A 25665-nucleotide genomic window follows, 5' to 3' on the forward strand; every position below is an offset into this window, starting at 1 on the left:
ATGTGTAAAAGATTACAAAACAAACAGCTTTTTAGTTTGAAAAATCAATTGTAATAATGCTATGCTTGCTATCATCTCTATCAATCATGGGTATTTTCCCCATGTATCATCAATAACGTCTCAACTCCATTTTTGGTATTCGTATGCGTTGCATATTCGTGATTCATAATTATCCCTTCACTCGCAATTGTCCTCCCTTGGTCACCATAAAGACCTAACCTTTAATGCTTCCCTCAAGCTTGCACAAGGAAGCTACCTTACTTGCAAGATCATCAGCTTCACTTCTTGTGGCAGCTTCGGCATATACTCTCAAAGCATCTTCCGTACCACTTGCTCTTGCGAAACTTCTACCATCCTTGAATTTGGCGACAAGTGCATCGATTTGTTGTTGTGTACCTTGTGGCTCTACGAGTTTTCTCTCGGCATCGGTTGTCTTGAAAACGTTTCTATCGGCAACTTCAACTCGGACAAGACGATTGGGTAGGTCAATATAGGTAGAGTCCCATTCCTTTGGTGTCCAAGACTTGTGGGCCAGGATTGTCTCAACCAGTAACATATCAGAGAGTGCATCTCCAACAGTTTGATTGATCAGATCGGTGAGAGCACGGAGGGTTTCCAAGGCGTTGGCCTGAGCAGGAGATTCTGGGGTCGTACTAGCAAATACTTTCAAAGCTTGTTGGGAGAAGACTACAGTGCCGTGGCCATTTGCTTCGAAGTAAACACCAACATCGAATTTTGTAGCTGCATGATGTAACCATTTGACACCAGTGGGAGTACAAACGACAGGAAGCTTCAAGGTCTTCTCAACATACTTTGTACTAGCACCATTGGCGTAAGCAGTTTGTACAACACCGATTCTCAATTCATCCGCCAATCCAGCTTCTCTAGCAAGATCACCAATGAATGAAGCTGCGAGTGTAGCAATTCTATCACCATCCAATAGACGGAAACCATGGTCAGAATCATTAAAATAGTAAATGATTCTGTCAGCATCTCCATCTAATGAGCAGCATCGATCATTGTTTCCAGCTTTCGATGAAGGGGGAGCTCGTTGCTTGGTCTTGACATAATCGGCACCGCACTATGAAAGAAAAACATTAGTCATTGAAATCAAACAACATGGAATTTACTGACCTCGTGATTTAAGCTCTCTGCTTTCAAAACATCATCGTTGAGTACTTTGATGTCGAGAATTCCCTTTGGTAGATACTTGATCAACTCAGCCAATTTAGGACCTCCAACACCGTTGGCACAATCGACGGTGACTGAACCAGTAGCCTTCTTTCCCTTCATAGCTCTCTCAAAAGCCTTTGCCAACTTCTCATAGTATCCAACCTCACTAACATCTCCATAAGCTTGTGGTGTACCCTCAGTGTTCGTGCATCTAGTCAAATAATGCAATTGCGGCGTGGTAAGCAACTTGTAATCTGTATAATCCGTTCCCGTCGCCTCAAGAGCAGCGATGAGAGCCGCCACCAATTTTGGCCCCGAAGGTCTAGTATCTCTGGCATAAATAACTCTCGCAGGAGTTTCCGGGTTGATTTTCAAATCCTTCTCCAACTTGCGGTAAACATTCACCACATCCTCATTCTTCGCATTGGCCAACTGTGTACTGTATGCCTCCCAACTGTTCTCCAACATCTCTCCCATCGGATCAACTAACTTTACACCGTTATCCTCAGGTGGGTTGTGCGACGCCGTAATCATAACTCCGATAGTTTGACCACCCAATTTGCGCGATCGAAGAGCAGCGACGAGACCAACGCGAAAGACGACGGAATCGAGAAGGTTAGCCTTCATACGAAAGCCCGCAGTTCCATACTGGAAAACCCGATCGGCAGGTTTGGGGTGCTTGTTTGAAGCTTCGAGAATTTTGGAATCCATATTGTCTGACTTGATGAGCGAAAATAAAGACCTGTAATAGAGAGAAAGACTGGGGGAGAGAGGAAGATTATAAGAGGATTGTAAGACCCCAATATAATTATCCAGTTTAAGGTGCTCCAGAATGCGTATTTTTATTCCTGATCTCCTTTTCTTATTACCTTATGAGTATTCAACGTACCTTTGTTGAGATTTGTCTATGCGTTTCTATGCGTTGGACATAAAATTTGAGGGGCTGACATTATCAGGTAGGCAGGTAGGTATTTAATTTATGTTCTATTTAAAGATTCACTGATTTTGTTAGGAGCTGCATAATTTGCGCATAAAATGGCGCAAAGTGCCAGGTGGTGGTGACCTTCAGCTACTGTGAAGATTATGCTGTGGTGCGTATTAGTAAGCAAGTTCCCAGGTTATTTGAGCGACTAGTAGGTACGATTCCAACTGTAAACCTCACAAGAGGACTTGACTGAATATCTAGCAGGTGATGTATGTATCTTGCTATTTGAAACCTCGCTCATTATTAGTATCAGAGTTGAATTTATTTCTTTTGTGTGTCTTGAAGCTATTACAATCCTACATGCAAAATGTCCGGAAAACATCTGTCTCGCTATGCCAGATTATGTACCATCGCTCAGTTGCGAAGTATCCTGTGAAACTCCTGTACTGTATGCAGTGACCGCCCAGATACTCCTAAAATGCATGAATATGTGCAAAAGATACCCCCTTTATAATTTTCCATCCCACAACAATTATCACCTGTACCCCACTTCCCCGAATGAGGTTGAAAGCCTGTGTTATAGTGAACACTCAACCATACAACTCATCCTCATCGATATCACCCATACCCATCGCGTCGTCTTCATCATAGTCATCTTCATCATAACCATTACCATTACCATTCACTTCACCTCTCCAATCGTCACCAGCCGGCTCATTTGTCTCATCATCAACTTCTTCGACGATTTCCTCCTCATCATCGACAATACTACCTGCAACTGAGCCAGGAGCTGTGGATGCATCTCTACTGGTAACTTTGCTTCCAGTAGCGACACTGCCAGGTCCAGATCTAGTGCCCACAGTCTTGAAAATATCTCTAATGGCTTCATAGTTGATCTTCTTACTCCAACTTCTCTCCTTCATTGCATTGACGGCTGCTTCTGCTGGTGTGCTAGCTACACTGGTTTGTCCTTCTCCGATTCTTGGCTTCTTCTTTCTCGCTCTAGTAACCTTCGGTGGACCCATAGCAGCCTTTCTCTTTTCGAAATCCTTTTGTTGTTGTTTGCGAAGCCAATCTTTATTTGCATTGAGCCAGATTTGCTCTTTCTTGGCAACTTCAGCATCAGGTAGCACACAATTCATGACTTCTTCATCATCGGCAAATTCATCCTCTCCAATATGAGTATCCATGCTAACATACTTTTGAGGGTGGTTTGCTTCCGCGTAGAGAAGGTGGATGTGTGCTTTCTTTTGGGCTATAGCAAAACTAATTGCATGCTCCTGTGTATGAGGATCAGAAACCATTTCTGTGATTTGTTGCTCGAGTTCATCTTCTACTGCGAGCCATTCCTTTGGCATTTCGATAGGAGGTTCATCATTTCGTGGACGACCGGGGCCTCTAGTGGGTGCACCGGCGTGTTCTTCGAGTTCTTTGTCAGCTTCTGCATCGGCAGGCTCAACATCGCCAAATTCAGCAACAAGTTTGTTGAACGATGTGCCTGATTCATCTTCAATGGCGTCGTCCAAAAGTCTTGGATCGATGTTTTCCTCTCGGGAGGTAGGAATTGCAGGAATAGCAAAGCCATCGGCGTCGCGTCGTACTTCGGTTGGTGGTACTGGAGCTCCAGATGTAGACTTTTGTCTCTTATTGCTCCCATCATTTTCCTCTTCAGTATCCTCTGCATTGTCTTCCTCGGTCTCGGTTGCTTTGCCTTTGCCCTTACGCCTGCGCTTCTTCTTTTTCTCTTCCATTTCTTTGAGGTAGGCTTCGGACTTTTGGTAGAAGGAAGGAGGGTCGTGTGCAGATTCCAAGAACTCGTTGTTAAGGAACTCTTCAACTGTAAGAGCACTACTTGGTGTTCTCTTGAATTCCTCCAGACGCTTTTGAATAGTGGCTGTTGTGACTTTGACGACATAAACTACTTCGGTGACTGTTCGACGAAAGTTATTCATTCGTGCCGCTAGGATTAAACAAGCACCACAGACACCAGAAGGTCTTCTTCCCATAACCATCCAATCCAGACTCATTCTTCGAACCATACGAATCGCATCATCGGCGACCTTTTCGGTTTGTTCGTAGAACTCGAGTTTGGAAGCAAATTTCCAAATCAAATCCTCGGGAAGAACTGGTAAAATGCCATCTGTAGCTAATGAAATCTGTTTGTGAAGAGCTTTGAAATATTTACCGAGTGTGAATACATTAACCTGTGATTGTCAATAAAATGTCAAATGGTATGCCAAGGATGCGAACATACCTGGGACTTGTCGGCAAAATCAATAAGCATAACTCTGCATGGCTGTTCCTTTCTACAGGCACTGTACAAGCAAACAGCTGCCACAAGATCCGTTCTACGACCTTGAATAAAATTGTTCATCGATGCAAGTTTGAAGATTTGATGACCAACACCGACGACTTGATCTGAGATCCCAAGTTGATTTGCTAAAGCTTGCATGACACGTTTCCCTACGTGGTATCAGCTTCAAGCAAAAGAAATAGGGGTTTTCGCCAGCACTGACCTTCGCGAAGAGTATTCTCCTTGTTACTTTCCCCTCCACCAGCTCTCCTAAAGGCAGGTCCCATGGTTTGAGCACCACCCTGATCCGCACCAACATGACTTCCTTGAACAATTGCAGCACCACTGCTACTTTCTCCAAACTGAATCTCCGAAACAATATTCGAATCATCGACCACAGTACCACAGTTATGACATACACCATCTTCGATCTGAGGTTTAGTACATTGTGGATTTGGACAAGCTGGTCTTGCTTTGCCTCTTGCAGCACCCATGGCAGCTTTTCGAGAAAGTGCAGTAGGTGCATTAATTGGTTTCATATTCCTCAAAGGATTGGGCCGCGCCAGCGGGACTTTGGGTCGTGGAGGCATTTTGATAATGTCTAAAGAATTGAAGAATTGAAGAATTGAAGAATTAAAAATTGACACAGACAACCAAGTATAAATTTACCCCTCTACCCCGCGATATTTCTCTCTTGCCTCCTAATGAATTTGGATTAATGCTCGTCGTAGCAAAGCAGCTGGTCAAGCATCAATTACTACACGTGATAGTAGCATATGCTTGATGAAAAGGATTGGTTGAAATATTTGTTTCGATGGCGACGTGGAAAGGAAGAGTTGAGTTGGGTGTTGCTGTGTGGAAGGCTGCGAAGGTTTTCCAAAAAGAGAGAATGGATTTGTGTTGTTTTGGCGTAGTGGTTTGCTAAATGAACTCGCCCTTTTTTTCACCATTCGTTGGTGGGGTACGGAACGAGCTAAACCGCTTTCATAGCTTTAGCGAACAGAAAAATTATTATTTTGGAACCTTTCCTTTGAAGATTCACTCACTTCACTCATCAATGGTAAATTCTATTCATAACTATTGAAGCATTGGATATAAAAATATAGAGAAAATTCTGAAGCACTAAGAATTCATATCACGAGTAATCTGTGTATTAAGATCGGAGATTACAAGAAGTCTTGGTGAATTACGACATGTTTCATACCCAGCTATCTACTGCGTAGGGTAACTTGGAGTGAAGGAAGCAAAGAAAGAGAAGACAGCATTGAGAACAAGGTCAAGCTCCGACTTTCCGTTCCCTCCTCCTCTCAGTTAGTGTCACCCGAGCGAGGATTGCCTAGATGCTCTCGATGCTGCACATTGTATGTAGTCTTCAGGCTATCACTTCGTAGGTGTACTAGATAGCTACTAGACATGTGAGATGAAGTGTAACAATTGCAAGCACCTGCGAAAGATATCAAACTGTTGAATTCATCCAAAGCAACGATGATCAAGTCATCTCTGTTATCGTCTCTACCATCATCTCGACATACACCTAGATAGCTAAGGGATTTCAGTATCATGATATTGACCTGCGAATTCGTGCCATGAAAAATATGTACCAGGTCGAATTCTGTATTTCCTGGATTTTCCCCAATGACTTTCTATCAAAATGTTGTTCGACCTATAAATAATCTCCGAAATCTAGAAACCCAAAGTGGAAGGCGGTGGTAGAATTTCGGCCGCTTGGTGAGAAAAAAATCCCTGCATATTGAGACATTTTGGTTGTTTTATCAACCTTGAAATCTCTTGAATAAATACAAACATTTTATCCTTTTTCTCTTTTTTCTACCACCCTTCCATCACCTTTACTCTTTTTTCTTCCTCTCCCTTTTATCATCTTTTGTGCTACTTCCAAGCACAATACATACACAATCATGGCTGACGATCCAATGAAGGGATTGGAGCATTCCGAGGCTCATTACTTCAACAGGTGAATATATACTCTTCAATCCAATCTTTGCCGATAAGGACGGTTTATGCTAATCTTCAAAATAGTTACAACCATCATGGTATGCAAAACATTCAATGAGATACCAAGGGAAAATGCTAATCAATACATAAAGGTATCCATGAAGAGATGTTGGTACGTAATTTACAAGCAGGAAAAAAACTGCTTCTCTCAAACTTTACCCCGCTTGCTAACCATATAAATAGAAAGATGAAGTCCGCACTCGATCATATATGAATGCTATTGTGCAAAACAAGCATCTCTTCAAGGACAAGATTGTTCTTGATGTAGGATGTGGTACCTCCATTCTCAGCATGTGTGTATTTTCCCTTTCCAGCATCTCAAAATTCCAGAAACTGATGGGATAAAAGGTTCGCTGTCAAGGCCGGTGCTAAACACGTTATCGGTGTCGATATGTCCACCATCATCGAGAAGGCCCGTGAGATTGTCGAAGTCAACGGCATGTCCGACAAGATTACATTGCTTCAGGGAAAGATGGAGGAGGTTGTACTTCCATACCCAAAAGTTGATATTATTATCTCTGAATGGATGGGTTACTTCTTGCTCTATGAATCCATGTTAGATACCGTTCTCTACGCTAGAGACAAGTACCTTGCGCCAAATGGTCTGATCTTCCCAGATAAGGCTACCATTTTCATGGCTGGTATTGAGGATGGAGAATATAAGGATGAGAAGATTGGATGTAAGTTTTCCGAAGATTTTCACATGGCCAATATTTTCTCCAACGTTCGCATACTAACGTATAAAAGTCTGGGACAACGTTTATGGTTTCGATTATTCTCCTCTCAAGGCTACCGCTCTCACCGAACCTCTCGTCGATACCGTCGAGATCAAGGCTGTCGTTACCGACCCAACCGCAGTCCTTACCCTCGATCTCTACACATGCACCAAGGAAGATCTCGCTTTCTCCTCTCCTTTCAAGCTTGACGTGCGTCGCAATGATTTCGTCCACGCTCTTATTGCATGGTTCGATATCGATTTCACCGCCTGCCACAAACCTATTAGATTCAGCACTGGACCTCACACTAAATACACTCACTGGAAACAAACTGTTTTCTATTTGAGAGAAGTCTTGACTGTTGAACAAGGAGAGCAAATTGTTGGAAGATTGGACAACAAGCCAAACGAGAAGAACCCAAGAGATTTGGATGTTAAGATTCAATATAAGTTGGAGACTACAGATCCATTAAGACAAGCTGAAGGAGGTGCTGAATATAAGATGTGCTAGAGAGCTCTCCAAAATTCCTAAATGATGAAGGAGAGAAGAGACTTTCGCGGCTGAGAGCGCAGTCTCTTTGAGGGAATTTAATTCTCTCATTAGTCAATCAAGAGATGATTTGATATTTCTATGAATGAACTGAACTGGGTATTTCTTTTGGCGTCAAAGATGGACCCATTCAAGATGAATAAATGGTTGGTTGGATGGGAGTAACGAGATCTAAGACATGGGCTCAAGATCTTGAAAATCATAGCATTGCATTGTAGCGCAAAATAGCAAGCGAGCTACGCAGTTGATAATATCTAAATGCAAATAAAAGCCATAAAAGACAAGACCTTTCCCTCGATGTATGTGACATGAATGTAATGAAAGCATTGTGCGCTCTATTCAGGGGTCAAGTGAAGAGACTTTGTTCTACTCTTGTTCTCAGACATAGCATGTTCTATCAAAATAAAGAATATCTGTGAGTGATCTACATCTGCATTTTACACCACTTAGACTGGTAGAGAATCCCAGGAACCAAGCACAAAGATACTCAAGTCTCGCTCTTGGAAAAGCGCGAAATTAATGGGCAGGTGAGTAAAGATTCTCTTTTTCTTCAACACCCCCTCCCAAGTTCATCCAAACGTTTCCTTCTTCCCCCATTCCAATTATCCCCCAACGCACCGCAACACAAAAAGTAAAGTCCAAAACCGAGCCTGAACCTCTACACCCTTTTCCTTTCCCATGTTTTTTTTTCATTCGTTTGGCTCCGTTCTCTATTACTGTTTCCCTCACCATCATAGATTCGGATAACATGCCCGGGATATCCTCCCCCGCTCCAACTCAAACAATACCCCCCCAAACCTCCGCAATCCGCGCGCTCAATGCACCCTGGACCTTTTTATTGCCTACCAACGCGCCAATCTCATTTGACACCATTTCTCTCTTTCGTTTCTTACTCGCTTCTTCGGGATCGAGGAGGAGCGCGGGGCCTTTTCCTTTTCCTTTAGATTTAGCTTTTGAGGTATCGCTGACTTGGGCTCCGGCTCCTTCGTCGCTATCGAGATCTTCAAAAGCTTCTAGGAATGCTCGAGGGGTAGCCCATCGCTTCTGTATCTCAATTGCTTTGCTGGCTGTGACGCCCCTGGTTCGCATGAGCATTTTGAGGAAAATGTCTTTGAGGGTTAGGTTTTGAGATTTGCTGGATAGAGCGTCGAAGGCGTCGAATGTGATGTTGTATTCTCGATTTGGTTCTGTTTTTCGAAGATGTTGCATTAAGGGAGTGTAGTTTTTGACGGATAGCACTTTTGTGGGAATGATATAGAGAGGGTTTTCCTCGTATTGTTTCTTGAGAAGTTTGGTCATGCGCTCGATGTAGTTGAGACTTTCGTTCAGATCGAGTGTTTGTTTCACATGTATGCCGTCTTGAACCATCATTTTGGTAATGGAGGTTGTGATTCCGTCGCCCCACTTATCTAAGATATCTGCGTCGATTTTCTTGTGTTCGACTAGGTATTTGACGTTCGTGATACTGGATCGTTTGAGACGGAATTTCTGCTCTTCGTATCGACCATCTTTTATAGATCCGATGAGATCGTCGAGTCGTTTGCGCTCCATAATGTAGTCTAGCATGATGAGATTAGAAGCTCCGAGATTGAGCCACTTGGCTTTGTCTTCGCGGACGCGTGCTACCCAGAGAAAATCGCCGAGGGGGAGAGCGCGAACGGAATGGGGAACACCCATACTGGTGAGTTGGTTAGGGATCCCGTCGCGGTCTTTCTTGCTGGCGACTTCGCGGTTGTCGAGGATGAGTTCGACGGTGAAGGTACCGGGGCGCAAAATGATAGGTTCGAAGGTTGGGATGCTCGTAGTTTCTCCATTGGGTATGTCGGGAATATTGGGATTTGATTGGGATGATTGACGGGATGGAGAATTGATTTCTTCGAGTTCGGAATCGGAGTCGTTGTCTTGCTTTCTTGTGGCTGTATTGGATGGACCTGCTACAATAGGTTGGAAATCATGTGCTCTTCCCAATGTAGGATCACCGCTAGCTTTGATGGTATCGGCAAGATCCCACCCCTCATCTGTAAGATAATATCTGCTTGCTGGATTCTTTTTCGTGTACACAAAATCTTTGTTGATCAAAGTCTTCATAGAATTCCATGCCGTGAAAAATTCGCTGGGTCTTGTTTGTGTGAAAGAAGTATCGCAAAAAGGTTCTGCTAAAGCGATGATCTCCTCCTTCGTAATTCCTATCCTGCTATTTCGTGGTTGAGTACCCAAAGCCAACATGATAGCATAAGCACCCGATCTCAATTTCGGAACATAGGGTTTAGGTTTCCTCGCTTTCTTTGGTGAAGGCGAAGGCGTCACAGATTCCCCACCATCATCAACAGCTACCGATTTTCTTTTTTTGCCCCTCGGCTTCTTAGGCATAGGAATACCCATCTCATCGCAATATTTCTCAAGGCTATCAGTCAATCTCTTAGCAAGGCCCTCTCCAAGCCCATTCAAGCATACTGCTTCACTAGGGTGATCAAATCGCATGGGACATGCTTTCATTGAATCGCGAGCTTTTTTGACGGTCGGAAGAGATTTGTATCCCCGTTCTTGTGCTTCGACGACCCATTCCTCAAGCCATTTGAGCAGTAGCGGATTCCCGCATTCAATTGCAGGAGGCATTATGTATGTCTAATTGATGACTGCAAGTGGGAGTGGAAAGGCAAGGCAAAATTAGAGAATGTGAAGGCGAAAAACAAGTTGTAGGAACAGTTTTGTTGCAATTCCTAAATGAGCGAATTGGAAATTGCATGCAAGAAATCGAGCTTTGCAATCATAAACTGTAGATTTATTGTTATTGCATTGAATATATGGTGGAATAGCGACAGTCAGTAGTAAGTGAAGAAAAGTGTTACAAACAAAATTGAAGACATTCCGTCGACGCGACAACGGAAACAATCACGGCCGGTTGCGCGTAGTCACATGACTATTGTTATGCTCTTTGCACAGAGTGTTATGAAAGTGACAGAGAAGTACAACCTTGTCGTCATATGATTACTAAGCAATCGAAAATGCATTGCGTTTAGTGACTTCGTGTGTACAAAGACATGACCAAGTAGGTATCATTGGGTTGTCAGATCCTTCTGCTGCGCAATTTCTACTTCATCGGACTTGCCTACCATATTTAGCAAAGCGTTCGAATGATATCGTTCTGTACAGAGTCGCCAAGTGGCAGTATGGTTCAAGTGTATGACTTAACCTTCTTAAAACAGACGCTTCGAAGATTTCAGCATTGTTGCATTTCCTTCAGGCTAGGAGGTCTGTTTGTGGTCATCGTTGCGAACAGTTCCACTGTTCTTGTTCAAATCTAAACTTCTTTGTTGCTTCTCTAGGATGGTGGAATTTGACAAGCTTAAAATGCAAAGTGGTCCAAATGTGCCTTGCCTTGCCAAATAATGAAAGTGGGACTGGTCCGAATAGCGTCGAACTCTTAATAGAGGCATCAGATAGCATGGAAATTATCTGAAGATACTAGCTCTCGAGATCTACTTGCGAATTTCTCGCAAAATCTTACTACTGAGGTAGCGGCCGATATTTTCAATGACTTTCTTGAAGCCGGAATCTCCTTGCCCAAGAATATTACGTACTTAACATATTGCATAGAAAATGTGTCTTCAAGCACTGGTATCTGTTGACCCAATAATTGGATGTCAGAAAGTCCTGTCATGTATGTAAATACATCAAGTCTTACATCTCACCAATGATACTATGGTCATCTCACATAATCACCTGTTCTGACATGCTCAGGTCTTGAATAACCCCACTTATCATGTCTTCTTCTTGGAGCTGAACACGCAGAGCGGCATTAACCTAAATGTATAAAATATCACAAAGATCACCTGTTAGTCTTCTTGGAAGACGCAAATAACTTAAAATGTCCTTCGCAATTCTCCCCTCCAAGCCACAGGCTTCAATTTCTTACAAGCTCTTTGAGGGCCAAAATTTCAATCTGGATTTTCCACTCATCGTGTTCATTAATGGTCTTGGTTTACCATCTGTATCGTGGGCTCCCACAATTGCTCTTCTTCAACAGTCCACTAGTTCTGTAAAGCCAAACATTTTGACATACGATCGCTACGGTCAAGGTTCCACGACCTCTCAAGATCCAGCCGATAACATACCAGGAAAAGACCCTGGATACGGTCACGATATGAACGATGCAGTCAACGATCTTCACGAGCTAATCCAAGTCACCGTTCTGGCAAACCCTAAGCTTGTTCTCGTTGCAGCTAGTATTGGTGTTCATATCGCTCGACTCTACGCTAAAAAACACCCAGCCACTGTGGAAGGTCTCTTATTCCTGGATTCAAACATCGGCAATGCCGAAGCTACGGATCTTTGGCCAAATCCTCATACTCCTGACTTTAAAGAAAGCGATATGGTAGGAGATGATTGTACGCTGGAGCAATACATCCAAGCATACGCTAGACTGGGACGAACATTCAACACTGATGTTAAGAGCCCTGAAGGGTTAGATAGAAGAAATATCCTGCAACTTTTACCCAACCCTTCCTCTCCCAAACTCCAAGGATCGGATGGCAAAGGGCCATGGTTGAAGGTCATTGGGCATGACCCTGAACCTTTTGCAGAAGAGATGTGGATGATAGCAAAGATACCGAAAAGTATTGACAGGAAGTATACTCAACCGTAAGTTTTTCCATTCCTGTAGGGATGATGCGATGTATTGACATATTCGCAGTGCATGGCAAAAATACAATGAAGAATTGTTGAATCTCACAGACGCTGACCGTTCAACGGATGAAGTCCTCATTGCTCCTGGTTGTGGTCATTTTATTCAGAAGGATAATCCTCAATTCGTTGCTACGCAATTGGAGGATCTACTTTCGAGAATTTAGATTCGAAGCTGTGATTTGCGGTCAAGTATAATACGCGCGAAATTTAGTGCGAAATCACGTACAACCTGATTGCAAAGAAACCTGGTAGTCCTCAAAGAGAATGGTTGGGGTGGCTGGAAAAAGAAATGGGAAAAATCGTTATCAGTATGTTCAATGGTTCAACTCGTTTTAGACTTTTGAGTATATAGTCTGAAGTGTCAAGATTTTTGAACCGGATTTGCTTAGATATCACAACGAAAGCTTCAAGATATCATTTTTTCATAGGCAAAATCAATTTTTTCTGGAAGAAAAACGTGACATTTTGAGTGTTTGCAGTCCAAAGATTCAGCTTGTTTAATATTCAGAATTTGTCCGGCGACCTAGATTGGAATTTCCTAGGCTATTGCACTGATCATAATCTCTAATACATTCATTACCACGCACTTACAGGTCTCCGAAATGGACTCTAACGTTGTTACATATCTGAAACGCTGGCCTCATCACTGCAAGTGCGATACAGCCCCGAAATCTACTCGCAAGGGAAAGAACGAAAATTTGTAGTTTTGAAGCTATAGTTAGCTCCTTCCGACCTCTTCCAATTGGAGCCAAAAAGGAGGAATTTTAGAGATTTGTTGCACACCTTGAAATTCAATGTGCATGCCTCATCCTGGCAACCGCTCTCTTTAGGCCTCCTAGTGGGAGGTCTCTAGATAAGTTGTTTCTTTCGTTCTGGACATCTCACGGTGTGTTTTTCACATCAATTCATGGAAATGCAATTCGGGAAATTAGTCATGACAATAGAATGGTTATGAACGTTAAATTTTCTGTATATACCCCTTATGTCATTTCCTTGACTTCAACATTTATCATTCAAGAAGTTTCCCATTCTTTATAGCAAGCTCCCCCCCAAAATTCTGTGCATCTGTGTATCTTTCGAAGCGATCATTCTAATCGGTGAATTAATGGGTGTACAGTATCCGTTGTCTTCAAATTTTTTGATAAACTTTCTGGTCTGATGCTTTCCTCTACCGGCTCTTGCATTTTGGACCAGTCTCGCATTTTACATTGCTCGGTCTCATAAAAGTAAAGTCTTGCCTGTCTAACAGCGCTAGAGTAATCCTAGAAAGTTCCCAGTGGAGTAATATTAGCAGTATATCATGATTGCCAAGTTTCTAAGCATCGACTAGTGAAAAGCCTATTAAAGACTCGTTCTTTCTTGGCTCCGATAGTTGGAGCTGGCCCTGATCACTTTCCAATTACAGTCACTGGTCTCTTGCAATATAGATTATTTGCACACCTTGACACCTTGAATTATAGATCTCATCCTGACAAGTCTGTAAGTATCATTCTAAAGTTCACAAGTCATTATTTAGGCGTTGGACTGAAACCTTTACTGACCTTGATAATCGGAACTATCTTAGAAACACGCACCAGTTGGAGTCCTCAAGAACGATATGTTGCACGTCTAAAGACAAAAAGCTCAAGGTCTCACCCTGACTAGCGGTATAAATAGTGTCCAGCATGTAAAGAAAGTTGGAACATAACTCATCAAATCGACCCGCGCGTTTTTCAGCATCAATTCAAGAAAACTTAGTTTTCAAAATCATAAATAAAGCCATCAAAATGACTTCTGTTGCATGTCTACAGCACTGATTTACAGGGGGTATCCTCACAAGGAAATTAGTGGTGTTATATATTTTGAATACTCACTTCCTATACTATTGCCGGTGGTAATTCTAACCCGTTACTTCTGGCAATGACATCCACAAAAAAACTTTGTTAAAGCCATCAACTGATGCACTCCGAACTGTAGAAACAATATTTTATCTCTTTAGCTGGGGTGACTGGAAGTGATATTGTTCGTAGTTCCACAGCACTAAACTCATGCACCTAGAAGAATTGAAAATACTTCGCGGCTTTTGAATTTTGGAACTTTCTCCATAACGTCGTGACATATCATCAACCATTTCTCGACTTGGAAATTCTACACCGTGGATGCTAACTAGCTAGCGAAAAGTCCAATTTCTGACAGTTCGCTTAGCATCCTGGCAGTGTGTTGTAAATTGATGCCCTAATAAAAGGTCTAATTCTTAGTGATTCGTTTGATGACGGTCACTTCATTTTAGGTCGGTGGGTATCATATTTTACCATTTAAAGGACTCCGTTTCTTCATGTTTTCGGGAGAGTAATTCTATACAAAGTATCGATCAATAATCCCAGGGAACTTGATTCAGAATCATTCTTTCATCTAATTTCCCAAATAAGTCCAACAGTTACCGATATTCCCCTCTTTCGCCTTCTCAAACCCCATCCACCTAGATCTCTCATTTCCCCTGAGTTGCAAATTCACACGCCCCAATAGACAAACATTAACGATCATCTCCACTAGCGTGTCATGTTAAGAACTTGCAATACCTTAAACTCAAATTAAAAATCCGGTTAACCTCCCGTCTTTCCACATCTTCCCTTGATAATATTCAAGAACTATCTTGTTGCATATCTAAAAATTCCATGCACAGGCGTCATCCCAGCAAGTATATAACTCATACATAACTTCACGACCAGACTATAACTCTAGTCAGTCGACCATATTTTTCAGATGCTCCAATCAGATTTTTCACAACAACTTTGTTGCATGTCTACAAGTGATTTCCATATAGTTACTCCCAGCAAGTAAAGATACCATGCAGTTATTCCCTTCTAAGCTATAACTATTGGTGCAAGGCCAGCGCGGCTTTTAGTTTTATCTCGCGCTCGATAATCAGAAGATCTACCACGCGAAGCTCTTAAAGAAGAACTAAAGGAATCATATTGATCCTTTGATCTTTATTCTGCACACTATATCCCTCTCTAAACATCAATGATAATGGAGTACTACTACTCTTACTCTATGCATTCTGGACTCTAACTCATGATGGAGCCACACGACATTGCGCTTTTAGATTAAATAACCTCTACTCAACTCATTTTCAATTTTCATGATTCTTCCAATCACAATTCTCGAAACAATTTTGTTGCACATGTAAACCTGGAAATTGCAAGGTTAACTCCGACAAGCGTGTAGGTAGTATTTCATAGCCCATCAATCACTGCAAGAGCCCTAACTTAGAACGGATACATAGCGAAATAGTTCCTCGGATCCAGTGATTACAAGTATAAATTCATCCATAAGTTGGCTTCTACATCTTAGACTTCGAGATATTTTTAGTTCATACTTGAATTTTTGCATCGCAGGTATTTTCATGTAATTATGAGGATCCCGTATGGATGATATGCATACATTATTCATCCGGAAAGGATAGTAATTTGTTATCATTATGCCTCACTCTAGAACCTTGAATCCTTGTTGTCCGTACATATTGCCTCGTACACACACCCTTCCAATCTCGTCCCGCACCCCTATACTCAAAGTTCGTAATTGAACCCACTCAGAGATTCTCACTGCTGTATAGCGGCCTGAATCTGGATATCTTGTGCTAGATCTGATTCGTAGCTCACGGAATGTCATGTTTCCCTGAGATCTTTAAAGGATATAGAGAGGTACAATTTTGTAGGTGTGGCAAGGGCTGTTGAGATTAAAATGGGACAATACTTGTGCAGAAAATGGAAACGATAGAGTAATCATACTTCGAGAGGATCAAGAACTCCCGTCCATAGCATCATTACATACTAACATACATCATGTCGATACTTGCATACTCATGAACAACCAAAACTATCAAGTCCGCCGATATCTCAACAAATAACATACTAATCAGCGGCGATATTAACTAGTGTATCGCCTACTAAGTAAGAGAGTAAGCATTGTACGCGAGTGGGGTATCCAAAACAACCAGCCTCCCTTGAATCTCCTATATCATATATCATATTCTATTCTGCATATGATCAGCTGTAAACGTCATCCCTAGAAAACTGTCACTCATTTACTCAGTCCGTATAAAATCTCGCCACTTAATGTCAATATACTCTGAAAGGCAGTTTCAAGCCGACTTGTTTCAATTGCTTTCGTATCTCGGTCGCTTCATCGATGTAAATAAAAACCGTACGAAGGTTAATGTCGCAGATCGTCGCTCGCGAGAACTGACCTGTCAGATATGGTTCGAAAGGGGGGGATACAATATGGCCCCTTGCACACCATTCGTGTCCACTTCACTTTCCCTTTCTACACCAGGCTCCACTTCCAAATCTGATCTCATCATCTCGACGACTACTCCTCTCTAAACCCCCGTTTTAGTCTTATATCCGGCCAATCCCAACAACGCAATAATGATAAGTGACAAGTTGATGACGGCCAATAAGCAAAGTCGAACCGTATGCTACCATTGTAACCTGCGTAAAGGACAGCCTTTTGACCTTCCAATTTCGGCGTCAATCATGTTGGATAAGAGGAATCGAAGAGGACATGTTCCGTTAGCAGATACAGATTGAGCGGCCGAAGGGGTTGCAAAAATGTTGGAGTGATGGAATCGCAATCTGCATCCTTGCATTTTTCCTTGTTGCCGTTCTCCTTCCTGTTCTTCTCTTCGACATCTGAACGGCGAGGAATACAACTATTTGCTGGTGACTTCTCTCTATGGGGCTGAATGCATGGCGAGAATACTACTCTACGTTGAATTTCAGGCTTTAAATGCGAAAGTGTGTTGATATGTTCCACTTATGTATATTTCATGCGGAGAACTGTTGGTCACACAGGGGTAATTTATAAGCGAAGTTATTCTAAAGCCTTGTATGGCTGGTAATTAGGTACCTTGATATCACGTATACATATTGGGGGTATATCAAGACGTAAGGAAGACAATCAAAGTTCCGATTAATCAATCAGATGATAGGTAATATGTCAGCGAATGACCAATCATTTATCAATCATCACACCTCTCAAGTTTGAAAGTATCAGATACTTGAAGATATTTTGTTTCATCAAAAGTCATACAATCAATCGAGCATTGCATTTTGAAGGCTTGTTTGCATGATATCTGAGACATAGTAGCTACCCTGCTCACGTTTCACGGCATGAGGCATAAAATTCAACGAAGACATGATGATGTGTGGATGGTGGCGTATTCTAGGGGCTATGAACCCATACTGAGCGAACCCAATGAAGACTAGCTCTGCAGTCATGCAATCAAGGCACGAATATGAGATAATTCGATATTATGGTGATATGTGGTCCACTCGGACTCTTGCCAGATGATACCCCTGCAGTTGGACGGATAGTTGCAAGCTTAAGCTGCGAGAGGCAGCGAAGGGCTACGAATCACGATAGCAGGAAATTCGTGCTACTCTATAATATCGAGATTAAAGCTCACAAAAACGGGTCCCATGTGAGCTTGAAGGATACTTATCCTGTTAAGCGAACCACACTTGAGAATTCTGGGTATCGGGAGTTATGGTTGCACCACACTTGAGAATTCATGTGCTTACTTCATCCTGGGTATCCAGAACCAAGGTTGGACCACACTCTTTAGATGATCGTATTACAACATGATAGATACATCAATGCTGTTGAAGAATACTTCAAAGAAAACTTTTCACTGGAGAGTATGCGAGTACAAGTAAAGTATTTATGCAATAGCAAGAACGTTCGAAGATAATAGGGAAGGTATCAACGATATGACACTATTTGGAATAATGTTGGAGAGCCCTGAAAATGCATGAGATGTAGGAGGAACTTACGGGTAAACTTCGCCACACTTAACCCCGCCACAAATTGATAAAGCCACTCCCACTAAAATCTTGCCCGCAAAGTGAAAGACGTCACAACATCCAAGCTTCATTTTGAGCTTCCAAGAGCTGCTGTGCGATTATTCGTGGTAACACCTTTATTGAATCGTACCACAACCAACAAGGCAACACATCTGCACTTATTCTCACCGGCTTCTTAAATTCTTCTCCTACCTCAACGTGTTGCTTTACTCGCTAATATGGTTCTTGAAAACTCCTCATCCAAAGAGGCAAACGGATCGTTCGACTCCGCTCCTACCTCCGATAGCGATCCTTATGCGCCTTCGGAACAAGGCAAAGGCCAAGCTGCCGGTGTTCAAACATACAAAATCGATGGCAGTAAGATACCTCAACCACTACCGGTATTCGGTCCTCTGTTCGGGTTCAATGATGCCCTTTTAACCAAGATCATCAATGCCCGCATTCAAAATTCGAGTAAAATCACCAATCGTCCACTCAGACAAGAAGAAATCGATGCCCTTGCATTTCATACTGCAAAGATAATTAGGATCAATTCATTTGCACCTGTTGCAGGTTTATCTGCGGGTATTTACAGAGCAGTTCAAACGGCTTCCACCTTTCGTTTTCCATTCTACCAACCAAACCTCGAGGCTTTCAATTCAAGCGTCTTTCCCCATGCGAAAATGCCGTATATCAAAGGACCTCCGGCACTAATTGCTTGGCATGCATTCAGAGGTTTATGTTATGCTTACATAGGAACGACAGTATCGAAGTTACTCTTTGGGGGATATGCAGCTAGTGTTGGGGCCGTAGGACAAATGGGCGATACGCGATTGAAGGATATCGTAAAGGCTACATCAGAAGAAGTTGCGAGACATCAGAAAAATCTACCTAGTCCTGCAGGGATTCCCAGACCCCCCATGAAGCCAGGACAAGGACAACCGCAACCACAGACTCGAAGTACACAAGGATATGATGATGCTAGTCCGACTGGGGAGGCGGAGTGGTCTGAAGAAGATAATGCACCTGCATCTGCACAGACAACTTCTCAAATATTCCCACAAGCGAGAGGTTGGCCACAGAGAAAACCAGTCCCTGCACAAGCCCCAGCACAAGAAGAGGAAAAACCGTTCGATTTGTTCGATGATGCTTCGCCTACCAACGGCCAAGGAATGGCTACCGAACCAACAACACCCCAATCTTCTAGACAGACAGGTTCAGCATGGGATCGAATCCGTCGTGGCGAAAAACCAGCTTCGAATTCCACTACCACTTCATCACAACCACCAAAATCTGGATGGGCAACAGTACAAAACAGTAAACCTAAAGCATCGAGTGATGGCACATCGAGTGCAGATAGCTTTGCATTTTCCAAGACGGAGGAGGAGAGAAACCTGGCTCAAGTAGAAGCACAGAAGGAATTCGACGCTAGGGTTGAAAAGGAAAGGAGAGGGGGGGATTTTAGTAGTGGTGGAGATCAAAAGAGATGGTAAGGGATTGAGGAATTGTATTACTAGTATTTGGGAGGAATCATCGTTATTGTATAAGCGTTTAGAATGCATGAAATGGAAATGGAAATAGCAACGGAATCAAGAAATAATTAAAGTCATAGGTTCACTTGTCAAACATAACATTATATCATACTGTTCACCTCACTCATATCCCATCTTTTAAAACTCTCTATCAATTTTTATTTCAAATTCCTATGTATGCTTAAGTGCTACATATATAGATAAATATCTCATCGCACGTATTGAATATTATTTCATCTCATTCATCTTCTCATTCCTCATGTCCTCTCCTCTATCTACTTCCCCCCTCCCCCATCCCTATATTAAATCCACGCATGGAAACCATGTAAAACCCCCATAAATAAAACAGTTCTGTTCTTTTCCTGTAATTAAAACCCTCGCTCCAAAACCGCAGAAATTTTTGTAAAGTTTTCAAAAGCAGATTTCCTCCCGTTGCCAGCTTCCCGTGTGTTCGTTCGTGTTTATTCGCTCATTATTTCCTTGCTTCGTTCCTTCTCCCATTTTGATCGTGATTGCGAATAACTTTTTGAGGGAAAGAAATGCACCCCCACACGCATTCGGCCATCCAGACTGAAAATTTGAAACCCAAATATGAGAACTGCAAACGTATATCCATCCATCCATCCATCCACATTAAGACAACACCACCTCATCCTCACACCCCATACTAATCCCGGAATCTCGCCTCAACCCCCTCAACCTCTCTTCTTCCTTCTCCCTCTCCTCCACCCTCTCATCACAATACCCCAACGTCACATCCCCCAAATCCCCACGCCCTTATACTTCGCCAACTCCCCATCCCACCCGCGAATCTGTTTCGCCATCGCTTCCGCATCCGCACTATTCACATCTACTAATCTCTCCATATACGTGCGTACTGTAAACAGCACCGCGTTGGATTTCGGGAGACGGGTAAAGGTTTGTCGTTCGCGACGGATGTAGATGTCGGAGGGAGTGAGGGGGGAAGAGGGGGAGGGAGGGGCTTCGGGAATGTCTTGGAAGAGGATGGGGGTGGCTTGGATGAAGAGGTTGGAGCGTTCCATGCAGGTGCGGGGGGTGAGATGGGTGAAGTATCTGGGGGGTGGTTAGTATGTGGATATTCATTTTTCTTGGGAGTTGACAAGATGTGGGAAGCAAGTGGAGAGGGAAATGGATGGCTTACCGATTGACACTCTTTCCTAGCTTTTCTTTCCATCCTGGGACGGGTTTGTGTAGTACAGCCATATTACTACCAATTCTCTCCTGCAATTTCCAACCTGCGGGAAAGAGCGTGGCGGAAGCCATTAATTTCCATTCTCCGTCTTCTTCGGATGGATCTTGTAGTAGGAGATTGAAATCTTCCATGCAGAGACGCGCGGCTGTCTCGAGGGGATTTTCACATTTCGATCCAATGATGGATTGCTCTCCGGTTAACTTGTTGAGGATTGTGTTTTCATCCACGAGGGAGAAATCATCCGGATATCGTTCTAGGAGAAACTCAATGACCATTTCGAGGAGTTCGTACGTGGCTGGGACGGCGGGGGGTAGGACTTGCAAGACGCATGGCCCATGTGTTTCGAGGAGTGAAGCGCGGAGTTCATGCTCGGGGAGATAGGTGGAGTCGATGGTGAGCCAATTGGATTTATCGAGACGCTTGAGACCCATTGAGGTTGGATGGGGAGAGGTGGGTTTGAGCGGTGGGAGAACATAAGCTGGTTTCTGAGGACCAGGTTGGGTTTTGGGTGGTTGCTGGGGTGGAGTGGGGAGAGAGGTAGATGATGTGGATGAGCTACATGATAGTAGGTGGGAAATTTGGGCGAGAGGGTTATGGAGGAACTTTGTAATGTTTGATGATGAATTTGTAGAAGGAGAAGTTCTCTTATGACTTCCATTCTGAGGACGTCGTGTGTGAGTCTTTCGTTGAGAGCCGAGAATATATAAAATGCATGCCGTAGCAAAGAAGATGAGAGACTCCGCAACCAACATATTGCTTCCGTTCTGTGTTCCGAAGGCTGATGATGATGATGGTGATGATAAAGATTTGAAGTCCGGGTATGGTATACTATCTCTTGAGGACGAAGCCGAAGATGAATTGAAAGAGGAAGTATGAGACTGTGTTCCCTCTGAAACCATTGGAAAGTCTTCATTTATATTCCCCGCAACATCCTCCTCCTTCTTTGCATGCACCAAAGAGATTCCAGGAACTCCCAACGATGGTCCAGACCGACTCATCGAAGCCCGGGCAAGCATTTCCGATAATCCATGCGCAAGTGGCGTTTGCACCTGCATGTCCGGAGAATACTTGATTGATAGATTTGACAAGATGCCGATTCCGAGCCGTTGCATATGTATGTACTGTAGGCACTTAAAAAGCAAAGGTCTTTATTTTTTTTGGAATCGGGAAAAGTAAATATATAGCAGGGAAGGGAGGACTGGCAGAAATATATCAAAAAACTTGGTCGAATAGATTAAAAGATGAATAAAATCTCTTCCTTGCTACCTAAGGGAGGGATTGGTTTGTGTGATAAAACGTAGGTAGTATTGCTACGTATATGTGAACGTGTAGGGGAAAGAAATGGAAGGTGAGTGATGAATAATATTGAGATCAAGATGTTGTGAAAGTCGTGTAGATGTTTGTATGGACTGGTGTGACTTCAGGCTGCAAAATCTGCAGCAAAAGTAGGACGACAGGTAGATTCAAGGAAAAAGATAGGAAAGATGGATGGAATGTTGAAAAAGAAATAAAAATATAAGTACAAATGTGATAAGTGGCAGTAATCAGTCCCAGCTACACGGGTTGGGAAGGTTCTTTAATATCACAGAACCAATCTGGTCATGTCATATCAATTATGCCACTATGGAGTATTAGAGAGACAGAGAGTTAGAATTTGCCTGGGCTCAAGCGCTCAAGCTCAGCCATGATTGTTCATCAATCATCAACCCATCTTCTTGGGTAATGAGAATAAGAAGCTACAACCTAGATGCATGGCCACGGCTGTGATTAATTGCATCTTGATTCTTGATAGATCGGATTATTCATGGTCCACTCGGTCCGGGTCAAAGCTATTGCGTGTATAGTATTAGAATTACGAGGGTGGACATGGGGAATCATCAAACCGGAATCCCTTGATTAGAAGTGTGGGAAGGGCTAGGAATGATGAGCAAAAAGTTTGACATGAAAATGATCCAAGTAGATCTTTATTTATTCAAGACAGGTATGACCTTGACACATATCTGGATATTGTGGCAACTCGGCTTATAGTACGACACGCGGTAGCCGTGTAACGTAAGTTGAAAGGGGGGGCAGGTCATCCGAGAACCAACACCTGGGCCGAAATGGGTAATGGGTGGAAAGTTTATCGGAGTCGGATGGATAGAATATCTAGAGTTAGGTAAGTGCGACAGATGGCTCGCATGTACGGCATGGCATGGCATGGTAGAGAGAAATGTCACGACAAGCAAGATAAGACGGTTGGATTCCCAACATCCAGTCAATTGAATGTGATTTGTGATCTTGGTGATCATTCAGATGGTCATGGATCATGGAATGAAAGCCGGCAAGGTGGGAGGTGTGGGTGGTGGGTGGTGGGTGGTGTGTGGTGGACTCGATGGTTTTGTATCGGAATATGTAGCTTTGGCTTTCCGAGTGGATACTTTCATTCACAACAGGACCAGGACCGTGGCAGACTCGCTGGTAATGAGAAAATATGGGGAAACGTGGTGTCAAGCTTGCCTGGATATTCTTAGAAGTAGATTCTACCTACTCGGTCCTATGGAGAGTAGCAATAGTGGAGTTGGCAAGTTTGGAGTTGGAAACACGAACCATACGAACCATACGAACCATACACATCATACGAATTCGAACGTCTGGTGTCGTGTGCGTTTTATTCTGTGTACGATATGGGTATCACGTATCACATATCATAACAACATCACAACATGGAAAAGTTGATATTGACGACTAATCCATTAGCTCGTTAGTGAGTATTTCGTACAGAAAGTAAGGTACGGTACGTGATGAAATTTAATATATTCAAGGGGCAATTCGTGTCATGATTGGTTCCATTGACATCGGAAATCGGAGAGATCTTGAGAATCTTTCTTGGATGTTGGGAAACTATTGGAAGTTGGGGCTGAGTTTTACTCCCAAGCCATACCAGGATCTATTTTTTGAAGTTGACCGCGAAGACCGCGGGGGAATAATTACTATGGAGAACCAATTGAATTCGATTGTGATGGATGATGAATAATGGATCTACACATGCCTGGGTGATGGATAAATTGAACTTGCGTCAAAGAGAACGACCAAAGTCACCAAACATCGTTCGTTTGGCGGTGGCAGGTTTCATTGGATTCATCGAATTCATGACTCTGTTCTGTGAACCGGTGAGATATCTATCATGTATGAGACAGAATATTCGCAATCTGATACGATAAGGTTATCATTTCGCAATAAGTACTCCATTCACACACATGACGTTAATGTAAGTACTGGGTACGATGTGATATCAATGGAATACACGAGAGACTTCATTGCTTATTCTAAGCATCTAAAGTATCTGGTACTGGATCGGTATTGGTATTGGTGTTGGCGAGATGAGAGAATCTAGATGGCAAAGCGGACGGAGATGCATTCACGTATCTAGATTCCAAAAAGGTTATCTCTATCTGTCAATCCACAATATGCAGCCACCGACAGCTTACCTACCGTATGAAAATCCTCTATGAATCGAGTAAACAAGTCCCGTTTGACTCAAAGCCATTAACGAGTCTACAACGTCTACATGCAGTGAAACCAAAAAAAAAAACAAAATACAAAAAACCGTTTTCCAAAGCCTTTTCATCACTCGTATCACATTGTACACATAGCAGAAAAACAAAATGTCTCTCAATCTCAACACCAAAAATTATGGTTCCCTCAAATTATTCTTCGCGGCAACAGCGGAAAATCATGAAACTTGAACAATTTCTGCGGCTGAACGCTTCCAACCTTCTTTTCATTCTAAATGTCATCACTTCGAACCTAAACTTTCCACCTCTCAACTCTAATCTATAAACGGATATCGCGCGGATTTCCTAAATTCCACACAAAGGCCATGGCGCATTTGGCGTGAGGTACAACTTTCCATACCGAATGATCTTGGCGATGCTGGCTTTATTGGCAATTTCTGGTGGAGGGGAACTCTCCAGACTTTTTGATTAATGAATCGTTACACCGCAGCTGTATGAAATACCACCGACGTACCTGCTCAGCACACAGGCAATAAATATATATCTGCATGACAGTATCCACGGTACGCTGATCCGGGCCCAGGAAATCGTTTCGTTTTCCCAGGGTGGGGGAGGGGGACTCCTTGTCCGCCATGGCCTATCTAGGGTTGGGATATGTCATGGTCGTACATATCGCCAATTGCAGCTACGGCGATTACTACCTCGGGCCTGCTCATCACGTAATCCAGTAAGCGTGCTTCTTCCATAGATACCTGGATATACTGGATACGGTACTCCGTTTATCGTACACACCTCCATCCTCCACAACCAGCCAAATGGAGACGTCTGGGATACCTGGCAGACAGCCCCGGCAGACCGAGGTGCATAAAAGTCAATGCGGTTTCATGCAAGAAATTTCATGGTTGGTGGGTGAGTGAGCGAGGGAGGGAATGCCGGTTGGTTGGATCCTGTCATGATGCTGGTGCGAATCACGTATAGTGTGTTGTGATGCGTAAATGCTTGCAATGGAATGCAAACGGGTGGATATATGGTTCGATAGTTGCACAGGTTCTAGATGGATACCCTAGTATGTGGCTTTTGGGGAATAGGGAATAGTGACATTTGACATTAAGAGAAGGGTGCGAGGGAATCTAGATCTTGGTTGTTGTGTTGAATTTGGGAGGGAGAATGAGGGGGTGAAGTTCTGGGTATGCTCTGGTGGTGGGTATGATGTTGTAAAGATGAGGATTTGTTACTTCATACT

General features: G+C 43.0%; 7 protein-coding genes across 7 annotated transcripts; 3 read left to right on the top strand and 4 right to left on the bottom strand.

The window, feature by feature from the left end:
* Window positions 1-214: 214 nt before the first annotated feature.
* Window positions 215-1884, bottom strand: Bfra_010498 (putative n-acetylglucosamine-phosphate mutase protein; the record flags this gene model as incomplete). Its single annotated transcript, XM_037340830.1, has 2 exons — window positions 215-1081; window positions 1135-1884. 2 exons carry the CDS (start codon window positions 1882-1884, stop codon window positions 215-217), a joined length of 1617 nt encoding a protein of 538 aa, XP_037186473.1.
* Window positions 1885-2688: 804 nt separating this feature from the next.
* Window positions 2689-4981, bottom strand: Bfra_010499 (putative brf1-like tbp-binding domain-containing protein; the record flags this gene model as incomplete). Its single annotated transcript, XM_037340831.1, has 3 exons — window positions 2689-4302; window positions 4353-4561; window positions 4615-4981. The coding sequence occupies 3 exons, from the start codon at window positions 4979-4981 to the stop codon at window positions 2689-2691; spliced, it is 2190 nt and encodes a 729-aa protein (XP_037186474.1).
* A 1326-nt stretch (window positions 4982-6307) lies between these two features.
* On the top strand, window positions 6308-7630 carry Bfra_010500 (putative hnrnp arginine n-methyltransferase protein; the record flags this gene model as incomplete). The annotated part of the gene is made up of 6 exons (XM_037340832.1): window positions 6308-6363; window positions 6429-6442; window positions 6497-6516; window positions 6588-6697; window positions 6753-7084; window positions 7152-7630. 6 exons carry the CDS (start codon window positions 6308-6310, stop codon window positions 7628-7630), a joined length of 1011 nt encoding a protein of 336 aa, XP_037186475.1.
* An 816-nt stretch (window positions 7631-8446) lies between these two features.
* Bfra_010501 (putative crossover junction endonuclease mus81 protein) lies at window positions 8447-10285 on the bottom strand (the record flags this gene model as incomplete). Its single annotated transcript, XM_037340833.1, has 1 exon — window positions 8447-10285. One exon carries the CDS (start codon window positions 10283-10285, stop codon window positions 8447-8449), a length of 1839 nt encoding a protein of 612 aa, XP_037186476.1.
* Window positions 10286-11537: 1252 nt separating this feature from the next.
* Bfra_010502 (putative prolyl aminopeptidase protein) lies at window positions 11538-12519 on the top strand (the record flags this gene model as incomplete). Its single annotated transcript, XM_037340834.1, has 2 exons — window positions 11538-12310; window positions 12363-12519. The coding sequence occupies 2 exons, from the start codon at window positions 11538-11540 to the stop codon at window positions 12517-12519; spliced, it is 930 nt and encodes a 309-aa protein (XP_037186477.1).
* Window positions 12520-18419: 5900 nt separating this feature from the next.
* On the top strand, window positions 18420-19673 carry Bfra_010503 (putative endo beta- protein; the record flags this gene model as incomplete). Its single annotated transcript, XM_037340835.1, has 1 exon — window positions 18420-19673. One exon carries the CDS (start codon window positions 18420-18422, stop codon window positions 19671-19673), a length of 1254 nt encoding a protein of 417 aa, XP_037186478.1.
* A 791-nt stretch (window positions 19674-20464) lies between these two features.
* Bfra_010504 (uncharacterized protein) lies at window positions 20465-21980 on the bottom strand (the record flags this gene model as incomplete). The annotated part of the gene is made up of 2 exons (XM_037340836.1): window positions 20465-20786; window positions 20875-21980. The coding sequence occupies 2 exons, from the start codon at window positions 21978-21980 to the stop codon at window positions 20465-20467; spliced, it is 1428 nt and encodes a 475-aa protein (XP_037186479.1).
* Window positions 21981-25665: the final 3685 nt, after the last annotated feature.

The sequence above is a fragment of the Botrytis fragariae genome (assembly GCF_013461495.1).
Source record: "Botrytis fragariae strain BVB16 chromosome Unknown tig00000797, whole genome shotgun sequence".
Lineage (NCBI taxonomy): Eukaryota > Fungi > Ascomycota > Leotiomycetes > Helotiales > Sclerotiniaceae > Botrytis > Botrytis fragariae.